At 47.8% G+C, this 21,400-nt stretch overlaps 2 protein-coding genes across 4 annotated transcripts in view; one reads left to right on the top strand and one right to left on the bottom strand.

Moving 5' to 3' along the window:
• acin1b (apoptotic chromatin condensation inducer 1b) overlaps positions 1-10,478 on the top strand; it is a 28,662-nt gene extending 18,184 nt beyond the window's left edge. The window contains 9 exon segments of the mRNA XM_014156137.2: positions 5,153-5,198; positions 5,358-5,491; positions 5,649-5,798; positions 6,169-6,331; positions 7,235-7,488; positions 7,661-7,768; positions 8,160-8,520; positions 8,723-8,811; positions 8,897-10,478. Coding sequence (XP_014011612.2) covers positions 5,153-5,198; positions 5,358-5,491; positions 5,649-5,798; positions 6,169-6,331; positions 7,235-7,488; positions 7,661-7,768; positions 8,160-8,520; positions 8,723-8,811; positions 8,897-9,343 — 1,752 coding nt within the window. The 3' untranslated portion in view covers positions 9,344-10,478.
• Positions 10,479-10,678: 200 nt separating this feature from the next.
• LOC106577795 (LIM domain-containing protein ajuba) lies at positions 10,679-21,141 on the bottom strand. Of its 3 annotated transcripts, none has more exons than XM_014156138.2 (8): positions 18,404-21,141; positions 14,655-14,756; positions 14,479-14,546; positions 13,949-14,011; positions 13,663-13,796; positions 12,232-12,283; positions 12,024-12,092; positions 10,679-11,708 (listed from the first exon to the last, which is right to left on the bottom strand). In XM_014156138.2, the coding sequence occupies exons 1-8, from the start codon at positions 19,944-19,946 to the stop codon at positions 11,577-11,579; spliced, it is 2,163 nt and encodes a 720-aa protein (XP_014011613.1). In that variant the 5' UTR covers positions 19,947-21,141; the 3' UTR covers positions 10,679-11,576. The 3 variants fall into 3 exon arrangements, 2 of the variants coding, with proteins under 2 accessions (XP_014011613.1, XP_014011615.1); XM_014156140.2 differs by having other exon boundaries at positions 13,663-13,793; XR_001322202.1 differs by lacking the exon at positions 10,679-11,708 and having other exon boundaries at positions 12,026-12,092; positions 12,232-12,299.
• Between the last annotated feature and the right edge of the window lie 259 nt (positions 21,142-21,400).

The raw sequence follows: 21,400 nt of genomic DNA, 5'->3' as shown, positions 1-21,400 counted from the left end.
CTCTCTCTCTCTCTCTCCTGACTCTCTCTCTCTCTTCCCTGACTCTCTCTCTCTCTCTCCCTGACTCTCTCTCTCTCTCTCTCCTGACTCTCTCTCTCTCTCTCTCCTGACTCTCTCTCTCTCTCTCTCTCTCTCTCTCTCTCTCTCTGTCTCTCTCTCTCTCTCTCCTGACTCTCTCTCTCTCTCTCTCTCTCTCTCTCTCTCTCTCTCTCTCTCTCCTGACTCTCTCTCTCTCTCTCTCTCTCTCTCTCTCCTGACTCTCTCTCTCTCCTGACTCTCTCTCTCTCTCTCCTGACTCTCTCTCTCATTCCCATGATCTCTTTATTTATTTTGGTGTGACTGCTGTTTTAAAACCCCATTGATTGCTTTGTTACGAAGGTGCCCATGCCTCTTCCATTGCCCTTAATGGTACCTGCGTACTACTGCTACTGCCACCACCTCCTCCTCCTCCTCCTCTTCCTCCACCACTACTCCTCCTCCTCCTGCCCCGCTATGCCCAAGCGCCCCGGCTGGACCTGAGCTAGGCCCCAGAGTGACAGCTACTACTCCTACACCACACCTGATATCACTGAGTTACCCTCAGAGAGAGACCCAAAGCCTCCCCTCTAAGCCTCCAGCACTGATTCAGCCACAGAACCAGAGGCTGAGCCTCCAAGTCTTCCCCAGAACCAAAGCCTCCCCTCCAGCCCAGCCCTGAGCCAGCCACAGGACCTGAGCCCGACCCGCCAGAGCCTGAGCCCGACCCACCAAAGCCCAGAGCCTGGGCCCGACCCACCAAAGCCCAGCGCCTGAGCCAGCCAAAGAACCAGAGGTTGAACCAAAGCCACCCCTAACCTACATCCCAGTCGTTCACTGAGCCAGCCAAGCCAGCAGGAACACAATAACATCACACCAGAGGCTTTCTGTTGCCACAGCAGCCAGCAACATAACCCTGGGGAGGGAATCCCACTCACTGGACTATCTACTGGAGAGAGAGGGAGGGGGCGTTGTCTGCTGTCGTCGCTCTCCCTTCCTTCCGCCATTTTGTGGAGAAACTAAAGCGACAGCTACTCGCTACGCCCGCACCGAGAGAGAAGGAGCATGTTCTGACAACCTGCAAGCAAGAACGTGGAATACAGACTTATCACAGACACGATGACTTCCTGCTGTTTATCCTCGTTTCCATGCCAGTCTGCCCCCTACTGGGCGAGAGGACTGCAAACAGGCAGGTGCCTTTTTGCCTCATGGACTTGAATGAACAGGGCCCACCTTCACACTGAAGAGGCCCACCCAGATATCATCACGGCCTGATAATCTGAAACGACACCAAATAGACTTTCTCCTATGCATCTCCCAGCTGGGTCTTCAATGTAGACACGCAAATGGATTATTGAAATGGATTTAAAACATTATTTTGGACTTTTTTCATAAAATACAACCTCTGAGTGCAAGAAAATATGGAAATGTTTTGTTGCTGTTTTCATTGGCTCATTCCCTTGTTCCGAATGCTCCTATTGGCTTGGCCTGCCAGGCCAGCAGCCAACCTGGACCTTGATTGGCTGGTCAATCCTCATCATAGACTATTACAACCTTCTGGATCTGATTTGAACTTTTCACTTGCATGAAAGACGAAAGGAAAGAAAGATCTTTTAGTAAAACTGTTTGCAGTGCACACACACTAAGTCATCAGTATGTGTGCTTATAGCCAACAAACTGAATTCACAGCTTTTTTTTATTACATTTTGTTGTTTAACCTATCGACCATCTCCCTACGGCTTCCCTCTCACTGAACTTTGACCCTACACGGCCCGCTATGGATTTAAACTTTAATCTGTGATCTCATTGGACTATTGGTTAGTACACAACCAGAAGTTTTTCAGTTGGAACTTTTCAAGTTTACAGGGCATGCAAGTTCTGTCATGGACATCAAGCTATCCGATTTGTTTATATTGGGACTTCCAAAGTTTTGGCCCCCTTCTACCAATATTAAACTACAAACCAACAATTATTGAACCCCTTGCCTAACAAGCAAAAGGCAAAATGACTATCAAGCAAAGCACCAGACAAAAAAGTCCAAGGTTAAGATCACTTCCTGCCTGCCTGCTAATCTCCATTCAAATCGAGTCCCGCCCTCACTCCTCTGCCTTCTCTGATTGGACCCTTGTTGCCTAGATACAGTACACACTGCCGTGCGGTTGAGCCATAGCCAAGCCAGTGAGGAATCAGGTGTCAATGGTACCAGGAAATGACTTGTCATTTTTCTCTCTATTTGAGATGTATATTTTTAGTATTTTTTTTACAACTGTTAAGAAAGGAAATGTCAGTTAGTTTCTTCTCAGGTCTTTTTGGTCGTTTACTTCTACGACCAGAGGATTGACTTCATTTTACTATGTGTAACTCAGTACAACCCCTTTTTAAACTCAGGATTACTGCACTTTCAATTTGATTGAATACAAATCCTAATTTGATCTCCTAAAGCTGATATCTATCCTAAGTGTCTGCATACATTTCCTGGCAGATCACTGTTCTTTATTTGAATCCTCCACTGTATTGGAAGGGCAGTATCAGCCCAGACCTTTTCAGGTGTCTCTGGTCTGACAGACAAGGTCTCCAGCACCCACCCCTCCACCTCTGGGACATCGAACACTGTCGCAACCCAAACAGCGACTCGCTACATTAGTTCCTGTAATATTTAATGTACATTTTCAGCCGCCAACACAAGCCTTTTGTAAATGTCAAATGTAAGGACAACGACATGTAACTGCCATAATGAAGTGGATACATGATTATAAACAATGCATCCACTTAGTATAGCCGGTCTCTGCTTTAACACATACAGGAAGTCAGCTCCAGGGTATCCTCCTCCTCTAGTCTGCTGGTCTGAACGGTAACATCCCAGGGCCCATGAACATGCGTTAACACAACTCCACTTGGAGCTGAACGGTATTAGTCAACGTCAGTCAGTCTTCTACTCAACCAGCTGAGGTCTGGGATCAGTGTAGCAGAGGAAAGCTAGTTGAGGCCTTAAATTAGACACTTGACGCGATTCATTTCTATGTGCTCGGTGGGCACTACACCACAGGATTACATTCTGTTAATTACCACCGTGTCTACAGGAACACACCAACACACACCAGTAGGAGTTGTCTAGTGATTAGTCTAGCTACCCCCACACTAACACAGTAGGAGTTGTCTAGTGATTAGTCTAGCTACCCCCACAGTAACACAGTAGGAGTTGTCTAGTGATTAGTCTAGCTACCCCCACAGTAACACAGTAGGAGTTGTCTAGTGATTAGTCTAGCTACCCCCACACTAACACAGTAGGAGTTGTCTAGTGATTAGTCTAGCTACCCCCACAGTAACACAGTAGGAGTTGTCTAGTGATTAGTCTAGCTACCCCCACAGTAACACAGTAGGAGTTGTCTAGTGATTAGTCTAGCTACCCCCACAGTAACACAGTAGGAGTTGTCTAGTGATTAGTCTAGCTACCCCCACAGTAACACAGTAGGAGTTGTCTAGTGATTAGTCTAGCTACCCCCACAGTAACACAGTAGGAGTTGTCTAGTGATTAGTCTAGCTACCCCCACAGTAACACAGTAGGAGTTGTCTAGTGATTAGTCTAGCTACCCCCACAGTAACACAGTAGGAGTTGTCTAGTGATTAGTCTAGCTACCCCCACAGTAACACAGTAGGAGTTGTCTAGTGATTAGTCTAGCTACCCCCACAGTAACACAGTAGGAGTTGTCTAGTGATTAGTCTAGCTACCCCCCACAGTAACACAGTAGGAGTTGTCTAGTGATTAGTCTAGCTACCCCCACAGTAACACAGTAGGAGTTGTCTAGTGATTAGTCTAGCTACCCCCACAGTAACACAGTAGGAGTTGTCTAGTGATTAGTCTAGCTACCCCCACAGTAACACAGTAGGAGTTGTCTAGTGATTAGTCTAGCTACCCCCACAGTAACACAGTAGGAGTTGTCTAGTGATTAGTCTAGCTACCCCCACAGTAACACAGTAGGAGTTGTCTAGTGATTAGTCTAGCTACCCCCACAGTAACACAGTAGGAGTTGTCTAGTGATTAGTCTAGCTACCCCCACAGTAACACAGTAGGAGTTGTCTAGTGAAGTAACACAGTAGGAGGGGTGTACATGGGTTGTCTAGTGATTTCCTACAGTGCTGCAGCCACACCAACACACAGCAGGAGTATATTCAGTCCTTCTCTAGGGATTATCTCCCTGTGTCCTTTGAACGAAGGTGGAGGCGAACGTGTCTGGAGTCTCTCTGTATCGACCAAGCCCCCCCCCCATCTTCTTATGTGGTTTAATAGGAGCCTGTCAACCATTTCTCTCTATCCCCCGCCTCTCCTCTCTCTATCCCCCCGCCTCTCCTCTCTCTATCCCCCCGCCTCTCCTCTCTCTATCCCCCCCGCCTCTCCTCTCTCTATCCCCCCGCCTCTCCTCTCTCTATCCCCCCGCCTCTCCTCTCTCTATCCCCCCGCCTCTCCTCTCTCTATCCCCCCGCCTCTCCTCTCTCTATCCCCCGCCTCTCCCCTCTCTATCCCCCCGCCTCTCCCCTCTCTATCCCCCCGCCTCTCCCCTCTCCTCTCCTCTCTCTATCCCCCACGCCTCTCTCTATCCCCCCGCCTCTCCTCGCTCTATCCCCCGCCTCTCCTCGCTCTATCCCCCCGCCTCTCCTCGCTCTATCCCCCGCCTCTCCTCGCTCTATCCCCCCGCCTCTCCTCGCTCTATCCCCCCGCCTCTCCTCGCTCTATCCCCCCGCCTCTCCTCGCTCTATCCCCCGCCTCTCCTCTCTCTATCCCCCCGCCTCTCCTCTCTGTTCCCTCTCCTCTCTCTATCCCCCCGCCTCTCTTCTCTCTATCCCCCCGCCTCTCCTCTCTCTATCCCCCCCGCCTCTCCTCTCTCTATCCCCCCGCCTCTCCTCTCTCTATCCCCCCCGCCTCTCCTCTCTCTATCCCCCCGCCTCTCCCCTCTCTATCCCCCCGCCTCTCCCCTCTCTATCCCCCACGCCTCTCCCCTCGTCTCTCCTCTCTCTCTGTCCCCCTCGCCTCTCCTCTCTCTCTGTCCCCCCGCCTCTCCTCTCTGTTTAGTCCCAGTATGTGGGTCTGATCTCTCCGCACACCCCTGGGGTATGTGTTATGTCCTCTCTGTCGTTCCAGAGCACCACTCCTAAAGCTTTGGCCACACGCAGCATCTCTTTAACCAGTGAGTATTACTATTTTACCTTGTTACAGAATCTCACCGTAGTGAATAAGGAATTTTATGTCTTCAATCTGTAATTGACAATGAAAAAGGGTTAAAGTTCCCCCTCACGTTATCACTGTCATACAATCTGTGATACTAACCTGTTGTTTCTCCCAGCAGGCAGTAAGACGTCTCCAGAGGGACCAGGAGAGGCAGAGTCTGGGACCGCCGCTGGGAGGAAGAGGAGGTGGGGATCCAGCACGGCCGTCACCACCAAGAAACCGTCCATCAGCATCACCACCGACTCTCTGAAGGTACTGGAGGGACACGCATTCTGACCATCCACTAACTTCTGGACAAACAGCAACACGTGGAAAATAAAAAAACCCCACTACGTTTCACTTCAGAAAGAACATCAATTCAAAGTTACATTCAAAAATGATTGTCCTTCTTTCACTCCCTCCCCACCAGTCTCTGATCCCAGACATCAAGCCCAGTCAGGATGCTGTAATGGATCTCCACCCAGACGACAGCCAGCTGTCTGGGGACGAGGACACACCCACCACCAGGGAGGACCAGGGCCTGGACAAAGACCTGAAGATCAGACGCACCGTCACACAGGTGGGGGCTACATGCATAAAGCCACTGTGTCTCACTCAGGATGAATGTAGACTTGAACTGAGATTCTGGTGTACTACTGCTACACCTGTCCTGCCTGTCCTGGAGGTGCTGCAGGGGGTCAGATGGGTCACCTGTTTAGTAGGCTACTGGATCACACAGACATCTATGTAGCATTACTGGATGGAGGACAGGTCAGTGTGATCTCAACCACCATGCAATCTCTTGAATGATCACCTTCATGGTAATTAGAGACATACTGGGAGACAGCATGTAGATTTGGCTTGAGGTCATCCTTCCCCCCCACTCACTGTGGTATTGGTACTGTCCTGCAAGCCGCTGTAGTGATTAGTTCTCTCTCCTTCATTCACAGGTGGTCCCAGGTGAAAGCCATGAGAATGGCCAGGGAGAACGAGAGGAGGAAGAGGTGGAGAATAAACAGGAGCGTGAGAGGACACACAAAGAGAAGAGAAAGAACAGCTACTCAGAAGATACCATGGTGTCTCAGTCGTCCACAACACACGATGCCAAGAAAGGTAACAAACCGCAGGGTTGGGCTCAATACCATTTAAATTCAGAAAGTAAAACAAGTTCCAATTTGACATTTTCCTCATTGAAAAGCATTGAAGAGAATTGGAATTTCAGTGTATTTCTGAATTGACTGGAATTGAAATGGATTTGACACCAACCCTGAATTACCACACAGCAGTTCTGAAGTATAACACAATCTCCCAAGCCTCTCGGGCAAATTCACTATGTATAAAAAAGTATGTGGACACCCCTTCAAATGAGTGGATTCAGCTCTTTCAGCCACACCTGTTGCTGACGGGTGTATAAATCGAGCACACAGCCATGCAATCTCAATACACAAACACTGGCAGTAGAACGGCCTTACTGAAGAGCTCAGTGACATTCAACGTGGCACCGTCATAGGATGCCACCTTTCGAACAAATCAGTACGTCAAATTTCTGCCCTGCTAGAGCTGCCCCGGCCAACTGTAAGTGCTGTTATTGTGAAGTGGAAACGTCTAGGAGCAACAACGGCTCAGCCGCAAAGTGGTAGGCCACACAAGCTCAAAGCGCATAGCAACACTCACTACTGAGTTCCAAACTGCCTCTGGAAGCAACGTCAGCACAAGAACTGTTCGTCGGGAGCTTAATGAAATGGGTTTCCATGGCCGAGCAGCCGCACACAAGCCTAAGATCACCAGGCGCAATACAAAGCGTCGGCTGGAGTGGTGTAAAGCTCACCGCCATTGGACTCTGGAGCAGTGGAAACGCGTTCTCTGGAGTGATGAATCACACTTTGACGAGCAGGTGTCCACATACTTTTGGTCTAGTGTATGTGACACTTCTAACCACTTTTCTTTCCTTTTTCTTCTCTCTTTTTTTCCTCTTTCATTTTGACCTCTTTTCCTTCCTGTCATTCTGTCCCTCAGTCACTCCCAGTGATACTCTGGTGCGTCGCTCCATCAGTCAGCAGAAGTCTGGTGTGTCTGTTACCATCGACGATCCGGTTCGCACAGACAAACTGCCCTCTCCGCCCAGAGGCAAAGTCTCCAACATCGTCCACGTCTGTAACCTGGTGCGACCTTTCACCCTGGGCCAGCTGAAGGAGCTGCTGAACAGGACAGGCTCGGTGGTGGAGGAGGGCTTCTGGATCGACAAGATCAAATCTCACTGCTACGTCACTGTGAGTGGCTTTCTCTCTCATACCAGTTGTCATTGTCTGTCTGAGAATCGAGTCTTGTCAGATAATTTATTCCTAGATGACTTAATTGAGCCCTGATGGCTTTGAAAGTCCACACCATTGTTTCTCAAAGAATTGTCCATTGTTTGTTGACCTGTCTCTCTCTTCCCCCCAGTACTCCAGCACAGAGGAGGCTGTGGCCACACGAGCTGCTCTTCACGGGGTGAAGTGGCCCCAGAGCAACCCTAAGGTCCTCACTGTGGACTTCTGTGAGCAGAACGAGGTAATTCTACTCTACCCTCTCACACCCAGGGAGAGAGCAGAGGGAACAAGCGGATAGTACTAGTAAACACTAGGATCCCAGGAAGAGCCCTGATGAACTAATGGGTATCATTATAAAGTAGCTTGGGAAAGAAATAGCTGGCGCTTCACTTAGGAATAAAGGAATATAACCCAACAGAAGGAATACCTCGGTCTATGGTGTGTAGATCACGTGTATAAAGAGTCAATAATATATTTTAACACACATTAAACCAAACCCTTCCTCTCTTATCCATCCAAGAAAGTGTTAAGTAATGCAACACTGCTGCCCATGTAAAAATGAACCTCTCCTCTCTTCCACGCTATTTTCCTCTAATTCATCCTTTCTTCCCCTGGTTCTCTCCCTTCTCTAGCTGGACTTCCACAGAGGTCTGCTGACCGTGGACCCCAGAGAGGAGCACCGGCCCCAGCCTGCCGTGGGTCCTGGAGGTCCCAAAGTCCGACCGGGGGGGCTGCCCCCTCTGATGCCTGAACGGGACGGGCGCGCGGACCGCGGGGCTGTCGGAGGGGTGCGGGACCAGTGGGCGGAGAGAGAGAGGGAGATGGAACGCCGGGAGAGGACCAGGGCGGAACGCGAGTGGGACCGGGACAAGGTGCGAGACTTCGGAGGCAAACCAGGAGAGGAGAGGGAGAGAGGGAGGAGATCTCGCTCCCTGGAAAGAGAGAGGAGGCGAAAGGAGAGGGAAGGGAAGGAGAAGAAGACCGACAAAAAGGGTGAGAGAAGAGAGGGGTTTTCAGCCTTGCAGGAGCTCCTGCTGTCTGGTAGCACGTTAAAACAGACATTTGAAAGTCTGTATTTTTACTACATCATGCTAGTGAACACCTCATAATGTCCTAGCTGTGTTCGTAGCCTATAGATATGATGTTCAGACGCTCACTCTCTTCCCCCGTCCTCCATTTTGACCTGTTCCAACAGATGAGCCTCCTGTCAAACTACTAGACGACCTCTTCAATAAGACCAAAGCAGCTCCCTGTATATACTGGCTTCCCCTCACTGAGGAACAGGTTTGAGACACACACTTGTCATAATGCAACAGCTTGATAGGTGTGTGTGTGTGCTGTCATTAATTACCTTTGTTGGTATCTCCAGGCAAACCAGAGGGGGAAGGAACGGGAAGAGCGACAGAAAGAACGCGAGAGGAGGCGGAAAGAACAGCAGGAGGAGGAGGACAAGAAGCGAGAGGAGGAGAGGAAGGAGAGAATGAAAAGTAGAGAGGAGGGAGGAGCTGCGGTTAGCACTGGAGGTGGGAGTGTCCGGGGATCTGAGGGAGACAGGGACAGAGAGGGGGAGCGAGGGAGGGACAGAGAGGGGGAGCGAGGGAGGGACAGAGAGGGGGAGCGAGGGAGGGACAGAGAGGGGGAGCGAGGGAGGGACAGAGAGGGGGAGCGAGGGAGGGACAGAGAGGGGGAGCGAGGGAGGGACGGGGACAAGAGGAAGGACATTGGTGCTTTCAAACCCAAAGGTCCCGATGCTAAACCCTTGTCGGGGTTCCGACGCTCCCGTAGCCGTAGCAACCTCCGAGACAGACGCCGCTGAGCGGGGTCAGTGACGGAGAGGGAGAGACGGAGGCAGGGAGGGAGAAAAAAGGAAGGATGCAATCATGCGACACACAATTGGAACACCACAGAGGGAGAGCTAGTCCCCTTCCTTTCACCTTAAAACACTTCCATTATCTTCATGGTAATAGTCTATTCCTCCTTACCAGTCAACTGTCCTTTAGGCCAGGGAGACTCCAGATTAGAAAAGCTTCACTCTGTAATGCTGTGTGTCTCGCATTTAAATGTATGAACTACCTGGTCACATGTTGATTGTTAGTGAAGTGAAAATGGCTGCCTCCTAAATGGTACCCTATTTCCTGTATGCAGGCCCTCGTTGACGGTATTGTACTGTGTAGGGAATGGATATGGTGCCATTTCAGACATTCTCTCTTCCTCTGTCGTCAGGCTGTCTGCCCACGTATTGGGTGTATGTAGGTCTTTCTCATACGAAGCAGTTGAGAGGCCTATGCTGAGCTCTGTAAATAGTCCTACATTTTAACCAGAGATGGAAACTAAGGGTGGCGGTTTGGCTCCCTCTAGCTTATGTGCGCTGCACTCTTGAGGCTTGGAACGAAGTAATAATCAATTTAAAAATAGCAGACCAGCCTACAAACAATTTTACTATTCCAAAATCCTCTGAAGTAATTTTTTTCTACTACCCTTTGTAGGGTCATGTGAAGGTTATATTTTCTCCTTTGATGTTTTATGATGAATCTTGTTCATCTCAGCCTTGGATAGGTTTTGTGTTCTAGTGTGTGGTGGTCTGATATCCCTCTCCACACAATAAGGTTACAGCTGGTGATGTCATCACACTATGAAACTGTCATTTTGCCTTGTCAGATGGGTAGGGACATTTGTGTGGGGTGGGGGACTGATTTCATAGACGCACACTTGGCATGTATACCGTTATGGGTAGTTTGGGTGGGGAGGGGAACTAAAAGCACTGAGAGAATTTGTGTGGCACTGGAATGACATTTAAAACTGTCCCATTTGTCTTTCTACTTCAGTCATTGGATGAGAGTAAAACTTAATTATCTACGGTTTTAATAATTTTAGTTTGAAACATTTATTTGGCTCATTTGTTTGTCTCCTGTAAGTGCTGAATGTACAAATTAAAATATATGCAAAGTTAAGTGTTGTGTGTTAGTCCATTCTTTATCACATCGTCCTTGTCACTCAGTACTGTTGAGTCAACAATGGATTATTTGGCAGATTAGCACACGTATACTCGACAGGGAAAATACGTGGAAGCATGCTATCCTGAATACTACGTTTGGATGCCACCTGGACAAACTGTAACTGCAATAGAAAAGACCACAAAGTCAAACGCACAAAAAGGAAAATATTTTTATTAATTACAACAGATACAGGAATGTATTTTTTTACTTTTACAAGAAACACTTAATCTCTTACGGTAAACATGTCCAATTTTAAGTGCAAATTGTTTGCTAGTGATAGATAAATACAAAAAAAATGGGTTAAGCAGATCAATAAATCCCTTCTATGGCCCTCAAACTACTCTGGACCTTGAAGCCAGTTCCACTGAGTTTTTCATTGTTCCCCTCTAATCAGGGACTGATTTAGACCTGGGACACCAGGTGGGTGCAATTAATCAGGTAGAACAGAAAACCAGCAGGGTCCGGACCTCAGTGTAAGAGTTAAATACCCCTGTTCTATAAGCAAACAGACATGGTCAGGGAATAACAAGAAAGCAGTAGTTTTGTATTCCTAGCCTGGCTCCAGATCTGTCAAATAATGGCTTGCCAATGACCATAGGTGTTGGCAAGAAAGCACAAACTGATCTGGGAACAGGCTATATTCTCCCTATGAGAACGCTACGGTACAGTGATCGTAGAACAGCAGGACTTATGTCGCACCTGGGTGCTGTTCAGTAGCCACTAAACGGACAAATGCTCCAGGAGGTACTATCTGTACTTGTCCAATAAAACGCTGGCTTTCATTTTCCGTTGCAAAACAGTCTGATACAGTGTGCCCTAATGAACTTGGCCCAGGTCACATACAGGTGTTCAAACTCTGGACCATACAGTAAATTCACCTACTCTGTGTTGAAAGCCTTTACCAGCATTTTCGTGTGAGAGCTGGTCTGAGTAGAATTTGAAAAGTAAATTCAAACAGAGCAACCCATATGATCTGGGTGTGCAGGAGTGAGAAAGGGTGGAGGGAAAAAGGAATGTTGAAAGGGTATGAATGTTTGCTGCATAGTTTCTTCCTCAGTTTGTGCTGTGAGGGGGAATGTTATGCGAGGCGCACACCTGCATCATGTGACATGAGTGACAGAGGAGATGAGAGTCCAGAGGGAAGCACTGGGAACCCGGCTGATCCGAGAGCTGCTTCCCACAATCCTGAGGAATCAAACGGACACGGAGAGAATATTAAATCTGATTCGAGTTCAGGTTTAATGCTTAATAAAATACAGTACAAGCAGTGAGTGAGTCACTGTTCTTCATTTCTGGTCCTGGCGACTTGCAGGGTTTTGTTTCAGCCCAGTACTAACACACCTGATTCAACCAATGATGAAGCCCCTTGATTACTGTGGTTGAACCATGTTAGTGCTGGGTAGGAACAAATGCCTGCTCAGCCTGATTTAAGAACCCGGGTACAGACCGACCACATTACATAGTTGTTAGCTGCTATTATTAGATGAAGGCCATCCTAACCTCACAGTGGTAGCACTCAAAGTGATAATCTTTGTTCATAGACACCACCCTGAGTATCTCCTCGCTGCCCTGTGACATAAAACAGCAGCAGTGAGATTAGTCAGTGCATTACAATCACATAGCGGTATGAAGTTGGTCAGAGTGGAATTGAGTTATGTCTCGATATAGGCTAACACACACAGCAAAGGAAACACAATGAGATACTCACCTCAGCAGGTAAGATGGGTTGGAAACAGGCAGCACATTTAGGAGCGAATGTTCTACAGGACAACAAGACTTCCAATATTTCAATATAACCACATATAGCCCTAGTAATGTAGTGCACTAGTAATGTACAAACTGGTCAACTGAATTGAATCCTCTGACCCTAAATAGCTTGACAATTAATTACAGTCTACCCCGTCTGTAGTATATCAAAGCCCCAGTCTGGCCTACTGGACACCCCGTCTGTAGTATATCAAAGCCCCAGTCTGGTCTACTGGACACCCCGTCTGTAGTATATCAAAGCCCCAGTCTGGCCTACTGGACACCCCGTCTGTAGTATATCAAAGCCCCAGTCTGGCCTACTGGACACCCCGTCTGTAGTATATCAAAGCCCAGTCTGGCCTACTGGACACCCCGTCTGTAGTATATCAAAGCCCCAGTCTGGCCTACTGGACACCCCGTCTGTAGTATATCAAAGCCCCAGTCTGGCCTACTGGACACCCCGTCTGTAGTATATCAAAGCCCCAGTCTGGTCTACTGGACACCCCGTCTGTAGTATATCAAAGCCCCAGTCTGGCCTACTGGACACCCCGTCTGTAGTATATCAAAGCCCCAGTCTGGCCTACTGGACACCCCGTCTGTAGTATATCAAAGAACCAGTCTGGCCTACTGGACACCCCGTCTGTAGTATATCAAAGCCCCAGTCTGGCCTACTGGACACCCCGTCTGTAGTATATCAAAGCCCCAGTCTGGCCTACTGGACACCCCGTCTGTAGTATATCAAAGCCCCAGTCTGGCCTACTGGACACCCCGTCTGTAGTATATCAAAGCCCCAGTCTGGCCTACTGGACACCCCGTCTGTAGTATATCAAAGCCCCAGTCTGGCCTACTGGACACCCCGTCTGTGGTATATCAAAGAACCAGTCTGGCCTACTGGACACCCCGTCTGTGGTATATCAAAGAACCAGTCTGGCCTACTGGACACCCCGTCTGTAGTATATCAAAGCCCCAGTCTGGCCTACTGGACACCCCGTCTGTAGTATATCAAAGCCCCAGTCTGGCCTACTGGACACCCCGTCTGTAGTATATCAAAGCCCCAGTCTGGCCTACTGGACACCCCGTCTGTAGTATATCAAAGCCCCAGTCTGGCCTACTGGACACCCCGTCTGTAGTATATCAAAGCCCCAGTCTGGCCTACTGGACACCCCGTCTGTAGTATATCAAAGCCCCAGTCTGGCCTACTGGACACCCCGTCTGTAGTATATCAAAGCCCCAGTCTGGCCTACTGGACACCCCGTCTGTAGTATATCAAAGCCCCAGTCTGGCCTACTGGACACCCCGTCTGTAGTATATCAAAGCCCCAGTCTGGCCTACTGGACACCCCGTCTGTAGTATATCAAAGCCCCAGTCTGGCCTACGAGACACCCCGTCTCACCTATTGTAGTCAGAGACACAGTAGATGTTGCTGAGGTGGTCGACAGTGAAGGAGACTCCGTCCAGGGCTTTGGAACACACCACACAGCGGAAACAGCCAGGGTGGTAGGAGTTCCCCATCGCCTGGAGGATCTGCTGGACAAACAGGACCACACAGTAGATAAGGGAAGGTCCCTTGACATTAACATAAATTCAATTTAACCCACACACATTTAGATTCACAAATGAAACATTGGACATACAAGGACCCCCCCCCCCCCAAAAAAATAATGTTAACACACACACACCTGTTCCAGGATAAGGTGGCCACACACACTGCATTTCTCTGCTGCAGCCTGGAACCCTGAGAACTGAGTATGGAGAGAAGAGAGAACAGGGTTTTATATCATACCATAGAAAGCACCAGGGTTGGGGTCAATTCAGAAAGTAAACCAAATTCCAATTCCTCATGTGCCTAATCAAAAAGCATTGAAGAGAATTGGAATGTCAGTGTACTTCCTGAATTGAGCCCAACCCTGAAGAGCAATATGTAAAACTTTGATGCTATTTACTATAATCATATCTAGTAAGGCATTGATTAGAAATGTAAGGAACTAATGTCTAGGAATTCTCTCTTTATGTAGTGTTGTGGTGTCTTTTGTTGTGATGTGTGTTTTGTCCTATATTTTTAATCCCAGCCCCCGTCCCCGCAGGAGGCCTTTTGGTAGGCCGTCACAGTAAATAATAGTTGGTTCTCAACTGACTTGCCTGGTTAAAGGTTCAATTTAAAAAAACACAAAGAATGCCACTGAGTGAGATAAAGACCTCGACCTCTTACCATGTAATCCTCTTTACAATACACAGAGCCATTGACGTTGTAGAAGTCCTTGTTTCTCAGGGTGCGACCTGGGACAGACAATCACAGAAGGACAGTCACGCCAAGTTGATAGAGCCGTTTCCCCGACTATAAACTGCATGCAGTGTATTGACGCAGTGTGTGTGTGTTCAACTCACCACAGGACACACAGGTAAAGCAGCGTGTGTGATAGAGGCTGTCCAGAGCCTGGCAAGCGTTATCCGAGCCGTACACACCTTTCCTACACTTCACACATGTACCTGCAACACAATCAACAACCATTACTCAACAAGACATGAGCCCAGATTCTTTCCGGGTGAGGTCACTTCATCAAGAACATGTCTTGGTCCGCCGAGTCAAACAGCACAAGCCAAAGTCAACAAAAAAAATGCTTGGTACTTTTTCCTGGTCAGGTAACTTTTTTGACAAACCTAACTCCTTAGAACATATCATTAGGCCTTCTAGATCATAATGAATACGATTACATGGACAGAGGGAACCTGATCCTAGATCAGCACTCCTACTCCGAGACGCTTTGTGAATACAGGCCCAGGAGTGTTTCCCGGACCCACCTGACTAGGGAACAACTTCTGGCCTAGTCCCGATTGTGGGTATGCCTTCCATTGTGTAGGTATAGCCACAAAACATATCGCCTGTCACGAATATTTAATACAATTACACTGAACAAAAATGTACAACAATTTCAATGATTTTACTAAGTTACAGTTCATATGAAGAAATCAGTCAATTGAAATAAATTCATTAGGTGCTAATCTATGGATTACACGATTACGAATGGATCAGAAAACCAGTCAGTATCTGGTGTGACCACCATTTCCCTCATGCACTAGGGAACAATTTCCTTTGCATAGAGTTGATTGTGCAAACCCAGTTTAGTCAGCTGTCCGGGTGGCTGCCAGACATGGAAGTCCTGGGCTGGTGTGGTTACATGTGGTCTGTGGTTATGAGGCCAGTTGGACGTACTGCCAAATTATCTAAAACAACGTTGGAGGCGGCTTATGGTAGAGAAATGAACATTCAATCCTCTGAAAACAGCTCTGGTGGACATTCCTGCAGTCAGCATGCCAATTGCAAGCTCCCTCAAGACTTGAGCCATCTGTGGCATTGTGTGAAAAAAACTGCACATTTTAGAGTGGCCTTTCATTGTAACCCAGCACAAGGTGCACCTGTGTACTGATCATGCTGTTTAATCAGCTTCTTGATATGCCACGCCCGTTAGGTGTATCGATTATCTTGGAAAAGGAGAAACGCTCACTAACAGGAATTAAAACAAATGTGTGCACAACATTTTAGAGAAATAAGCTTTTTGTGCATATGGAAAATGTCTGTGATCTTTTATTTCAGCTCATGAAACCAGAACTTTACATGTTGCTTCATATTTTTGTTTCAGTATATACTTGAATTTACTCTGCCGATTTTCCATGGAGTTGGTCGTTCAGTGGGTCGAAATTTGAGGCAAAATATCCACAGGAAAGTATTATTAAACAGACTTCAAAACGCAGGTCTCTGTGTGTGGCATTTACATGGACAAGACGGACGTACATGCACGTGATGCATACATATTAACCACAGTCTTGCAGGTGTTTACATGGTTATGCGTATGTGCCAGGTAAATGAAATTTCAATGGCAGTACTGGAACTCTAAAAAGTCAGGGTAAATTATACTTTGCTGTGGTTATTTTGTCCCACTGAAGGACCAAATGCACTGACAACTGGTAGAGTAAGTTCAAATGTTATTTTATTCCAACATTCCAAGTATTTGCAGTGCTTCGTTTTACTGTATACCAAAAATGAACCAGCTTTCCATCCAACCTTTCTATGCGAGTCAAGTACATGTCTGATAAAAAATTTAACAACAGGTGTGATGGAAACAGCAAAGGTTTACCAAACAAAATACACTAGACAAGATGGGATCTTTTTGTGTCTGTAAAATTAATGGCGGTGGAAACATCTTTATGGGCAAATATTGATATAATAACCATCATATCAAAGTAAACTTGAGAGTCACGCGGTGACATGTTGTGTGGTCCTCCCACTACGACTCGGAAAACAAGTTTATTAGACTACAGATGAAATAAGTTGAACTTCACAGGGTGGTGAAAGTACAAGGTGAAGAACATGATCCTCCCTTCCAATAAATATGGAGGGTCTCATTCTGGTGCCTGGTTAAATAAAAGATTCTGGTTCCATGATGAGCGATGCTGCCGTTTGATTAATAAAAATCATCTAGTTTTTGTCCATGATAATCTCATTATGTAGGTAGCCTACCCGCACTGCATCTGCCAGCTGTTGGCTAGATCACATGTGTATAACATACATTCTTTTGGTGACAAAACCATCAGTGGAGTTGAAAATGCAATGGAAACCCATTTAACTCGTTTTTTGGGTACATGGGAATTTAACTGCAAAAGTGATTTTTATGTGCACTACGTCATCACACAGACCCAATTATCTTCAACAAGTCAATTTGATGGAAACATATCTGGTGGGAAAATGCGCATATTGTTTTTATGCAGATTTTAGAATAGTCGCATTAAATCTGTCGGCAACTGAATGGAAACCTAGCTACAGTCTGATTTATTAGGCAACTCCTGGTCCTACTAAAAACACACTATTTTCACACCCTGTGTCTGAGCTCCTGTAAAGAGCCTCAGTAGTGTTAACAGCTCTGAGCCTAGCTGAATTGACACAGTTCCCATCCCCCGAGGGCTCACATACCTGGGCAGAAGAAAAACAGGCTGCAGCACACCGCCCTTGCACACGCCAAGGCAGGGTAACACAAACCAGCACACGCATGACTCACGCCCAACAGACACACCCAGGGCCGGCTTACACATGCCCTGGGGCCCCCAACCCCCCCCAAAAAAAAACAGATTGCTTATGTCGTGTTCATATGCTACTGCAAAATGTGTAGAATTGCATGAAATTTGCTTTAAAACTGAATTTTCTCTCAGCCTCATTACTAAATGTGTAGAACAGCATTATAAAACTGCTAATTTTTCTCTGCGCCTCATAAAATGTGTTGAACTGCAGGAAGTTATATTATTTTAAGAAACAGCTATAATAATTATATTTTGGAGGGCCCTGGAAATAGGTGCCCCAAATGGGGTAGTCCGGCCCTGCACACACCCACTATATTATTATGGCCTGGAGTCACTCCGAACACACAAACACCCTGCCACACAATACACACACACATCCTGCCACACTACACACAGACTCAAGACATATACACACACTGCTCGTCCAAAGCTGTAATCTTCTCTATGACTCATACTAATGGTCAGTGCTGTGTTCATCACTAACATGTCATTTGTGTCTGAACACTACAGCTGAGCTAAGGTTTGCAGTTCAGTGTATGCATAGCTACCTTTCATCAGCCCACTATGTGCAACGTCTTGGTCTGTGCTTAACCCAACCTAAAACTGTTCTATACCAAAAGAGTCTCTTAGAGCATGTGATTCAGTGCGCTAAGTTGTGGCTGAGTGACTTTGTTGCACAGAGACTCTTTGGTGTGTGTATTTTTGCGTGTCAGCTATGATAATTCCTCCTCATTCGTTTTTCTCTGCGTCTCTCTTCTCTTCTCCTGTCTGTCTGATGTGCCCAGCCTAGCAGCTGTACTTGTCTGGATAGGCCTCTGCCTTAGCTAGCCCCCTGAGGGCCAAACGTTTCTCTTTCCCTTTGCTTGTGTGATAGGTAGGCCGCCCTACAAGTTCATGCAGGTATCGAGACACGATCCATCCAATTTTCTCTCTTTCATCTATCAAAATCTATCTATCCATCTATTCACCCATCCAATCCTTTCATAAAAAAAAAAGACATGCACGCGACACTAACAAAACAAAGTGATAAAGATGACAGCGATGAAGAGGTTTGATGATCTCACCAAAGAACTCCTGGCGATTCTCGGACGACGCCTCCCTCCCTGTTCCCGGCTCCTCCTGGGCTTTGATTGGTCTGGAAGCCGTAGCCGTATTGATGAGTGTTGCCAGCTTGGCGAGGGCAATGATTGGAGGATTGGCCTGTTCTTTGAGCATCAGCCCGCCCATGTGTAGCCCCTCGCCCTCCAGCGCTGCATCTCTTAGCAACAGGCGTGTCAGCTCCTCCTGGTAGCGGGTACCCGGGAGGTCCGAGTAGCGCGTCCGCTCCCCGGCAGCACCCATGCCAGTCTGCTCTCCTCGGGCTGCCCCTGCTCCCTTCTCATCCCACCACTCGGGCCCAGCCCGGTAACAGGCAGCCGCCGGGCTCCCCAACGCAGGTGGGTATGAGTGCCGGCTATCCTGAAACCCTGCTCCTCCAGGTGAGAAGACCCCGTCCAGGTAGTCCTGCCAGCCTCCAGCCCCAGAGGGCGCCCCGGCCCTGCTTGAGACCGTGTATCCCTGTCCGCTGGTGGAGCCCCCTGTGTGCAGGGAGGAGAACTGCAGCTGCGGTGCCATGGTGGAGGAGGCTGAGTAGCGCGTGTCATAGCCCAGGCTGATTCCACTGGTGCGGTTGCTGCTACAGCGGCTGCCCATAGGGCTCCCTCCCCCTCCACCGCTGGCTGTACTGGAGGCAAAGCTGGACCTGGGACTGACCAGCACCGACTCCTGGAGGCTGAAGGAGGAGCAGGGGCTCAGTGCTGGGCCTGGGGGGAAGAAGAACCCTCCTCCTCCACCCATCTCAGAGGGCCGGTGCGGGGAGTGAGAGAGCGAGGCCGGTCTGGTGCTCTCCCAGAGCTCCCCTCCCGTGCTCAGCCTCTTGTAGAACATCGCCTCCTGCAGGGAGAGGCGTTTGTGACGCTCAGGCTCGGGAAGGTAGTGTGGCTCAGCCATGGCCCCGCCGCGGGGAGCAGAGCCATAACCCGAGGAGGGGATGGGGTACGCCGGAGGGGGGCCAGAGGAGTGGGACAGAGGAGGCTGGGAGAGGAGCTGCTGGCGTCGGACCAGCTGTTGGAGCTCCAGGGAGTAGCGGCGCTGGTTCAGAGAAGCCTTAGACCCAGCTGGGTCACAGTCCCCCAGGCCCGACTCACGCCTCATCTGGATGTCAACGCCCTCCCCCAGGTAGCAGGAGGCACGCTGCTGGGTCGAACGGCGACGGAGGGGGGCGAGAGTCGAGGGGGAGTAGGGTTGATGTTCGCAGTCAGTAGGTTGGGGGGTGATGGAGGTTGAGAGGTGCTGGGTAGAGGAGACTCTTTCTCCCAATCCCTTCCCGCTACTAGCCAGCCCACACGCCTCCGTTGAGGTTGGAGAGGTGAGAGAAAACTGACCAGGTCTTGAAGGTGAGGAAGTGGCAGTGTTCAGGCTTGGTGGTAGTCCACTACTGTTGTTCCCATTGCTGTTGCTGTTGATGTTGTTGACCAACTCGTTTTTCTTTTTAGAACTGGCAAATTTCACACTTCCTGAGTCAGTCAGTTTCAACTTCTCCAATAACTTAGTTCCAAGTCGGTCCATCGTAATGTCTAACCTGGTCGTCTAAAACTCCGAACAATCAAGTAAAAAGAAATGCTGTTAATGAACCACTATGGTATAAGTTAACGTACTCAATAAATACAGCGTGTGAGTTGGAAACACATTAAGTCTCACGTATGACTACAGTACAGTTGAACTACAGTAGTTGAATGACTGAGACCCTGCAATCTATATGCAAAAACCAACAAATAACCCCCAAACGAGAACAACCAACAGACAGACCTATAGGCTATATGTACACAGACAATAAATAAAAACAGACGTTAAATAAGACGATTAAGACATTTTGGGAGGATCACATGACGACGTAATCACGTTTGAACAACCGTGTTCACAGTCATCTTGTCTTGGCTGTGGAGACTACAGGCAGACAGGTAGATGGTAACGCATGTGAATCCATCGAGTTAGACGTGGACTATTTCTAATATTCTGCCAATGTTGGAAATAAATACTGATAAATTGGCCTATTTAGGTCACGTTCATTAAGTTGAAGTTGTTGGTCTCGTATGATTCTAGGTGGCTCCACACCTGCATCAGTGTGAACGAATGGTCCATTACATTAGGCTAGACTTGTTGCCTAGCGGTCACGTAAAGACGAGTTGCGTTTCTGCTATTTGTTGTTTCGCACGCATCTGGCACCACTATAACTTTTCTACTCTTGTTTGTGAGAGATATTCCTTGTTCCAATGGGTTTTTTTTAAAGGAAAAGGTAGTCCAGTGTGTTAAGTTATCCTTTCTTCAGGATGTTCCAGAGCAAAAGCTTTTTGAAAAAAAAAAAAAATCACTCGTCGCGCTCGTGGGGTCCAGTGGAAGGAGGAAAATAAGTCAGTTTTTGTAGAAAATGTTGCTTGTCCAAACTCTTCTATTCACTTTTTTAACGACACGAAAATGATCTTGAAAAGGGAGGAAAAAAACAGATGATCAAAAAGCGGACTAAAAGAAAACATAAACCATTCGATGTTTCGAGAAAGCGTTATTGCGTTCATTCCAGTTTTTAAATAATTTGACTCCAAAATTCAGCGGATACATTTGAGAACGGGACGCATGGTGCCGTTAACTCTACTGACCATTGCCAAACCATGTTTACGGGGAGAGGGAAAAAAATAGTCTACAATGAATCCACTCCGTGAATGTATCACATAGCTACACCAACTTGGTTTCTTTCTTTCCCCAAATGACTTACCTCCCCCTCTTTTCCTTTATCAGCCACTGGCTCGTTTGTTCCCTTCACGCCGGAACACCTTTCTGCCAGCAATCGCGGATGGATAACATCCCACAATATTTCGTCATTCATACGCAGTCCACTCGTTTGGGAGACACGCCGAAAGACATCGACTGTATTTTTCTTAATTGTGATCTATAAACCGAATTAGAGGGTATACTTTTTTATTCAATTAGGTGCTTGTAAAATAGGAATACATGTGGGATTGTGGATA

This window comes from Salmo salar, chromosome ssa18, assembly GCF_905237065.1.
Source record: "Salmo salar chromosome ssa18, Ssal_v3.1, whole genome shotgun sequence".
Classification (NCBI taxonomy): Eukaryota; Metazoa; Chordata; class Actinopteri; order Salmoniformes; family Salmonidae; genus Salmo; species Salmo salar.
The sequence above is the reverse complement of the archived record's forward strand: the minus strand, read 5'-3'. Positions and strand labels throughout refer to the sequence as shown.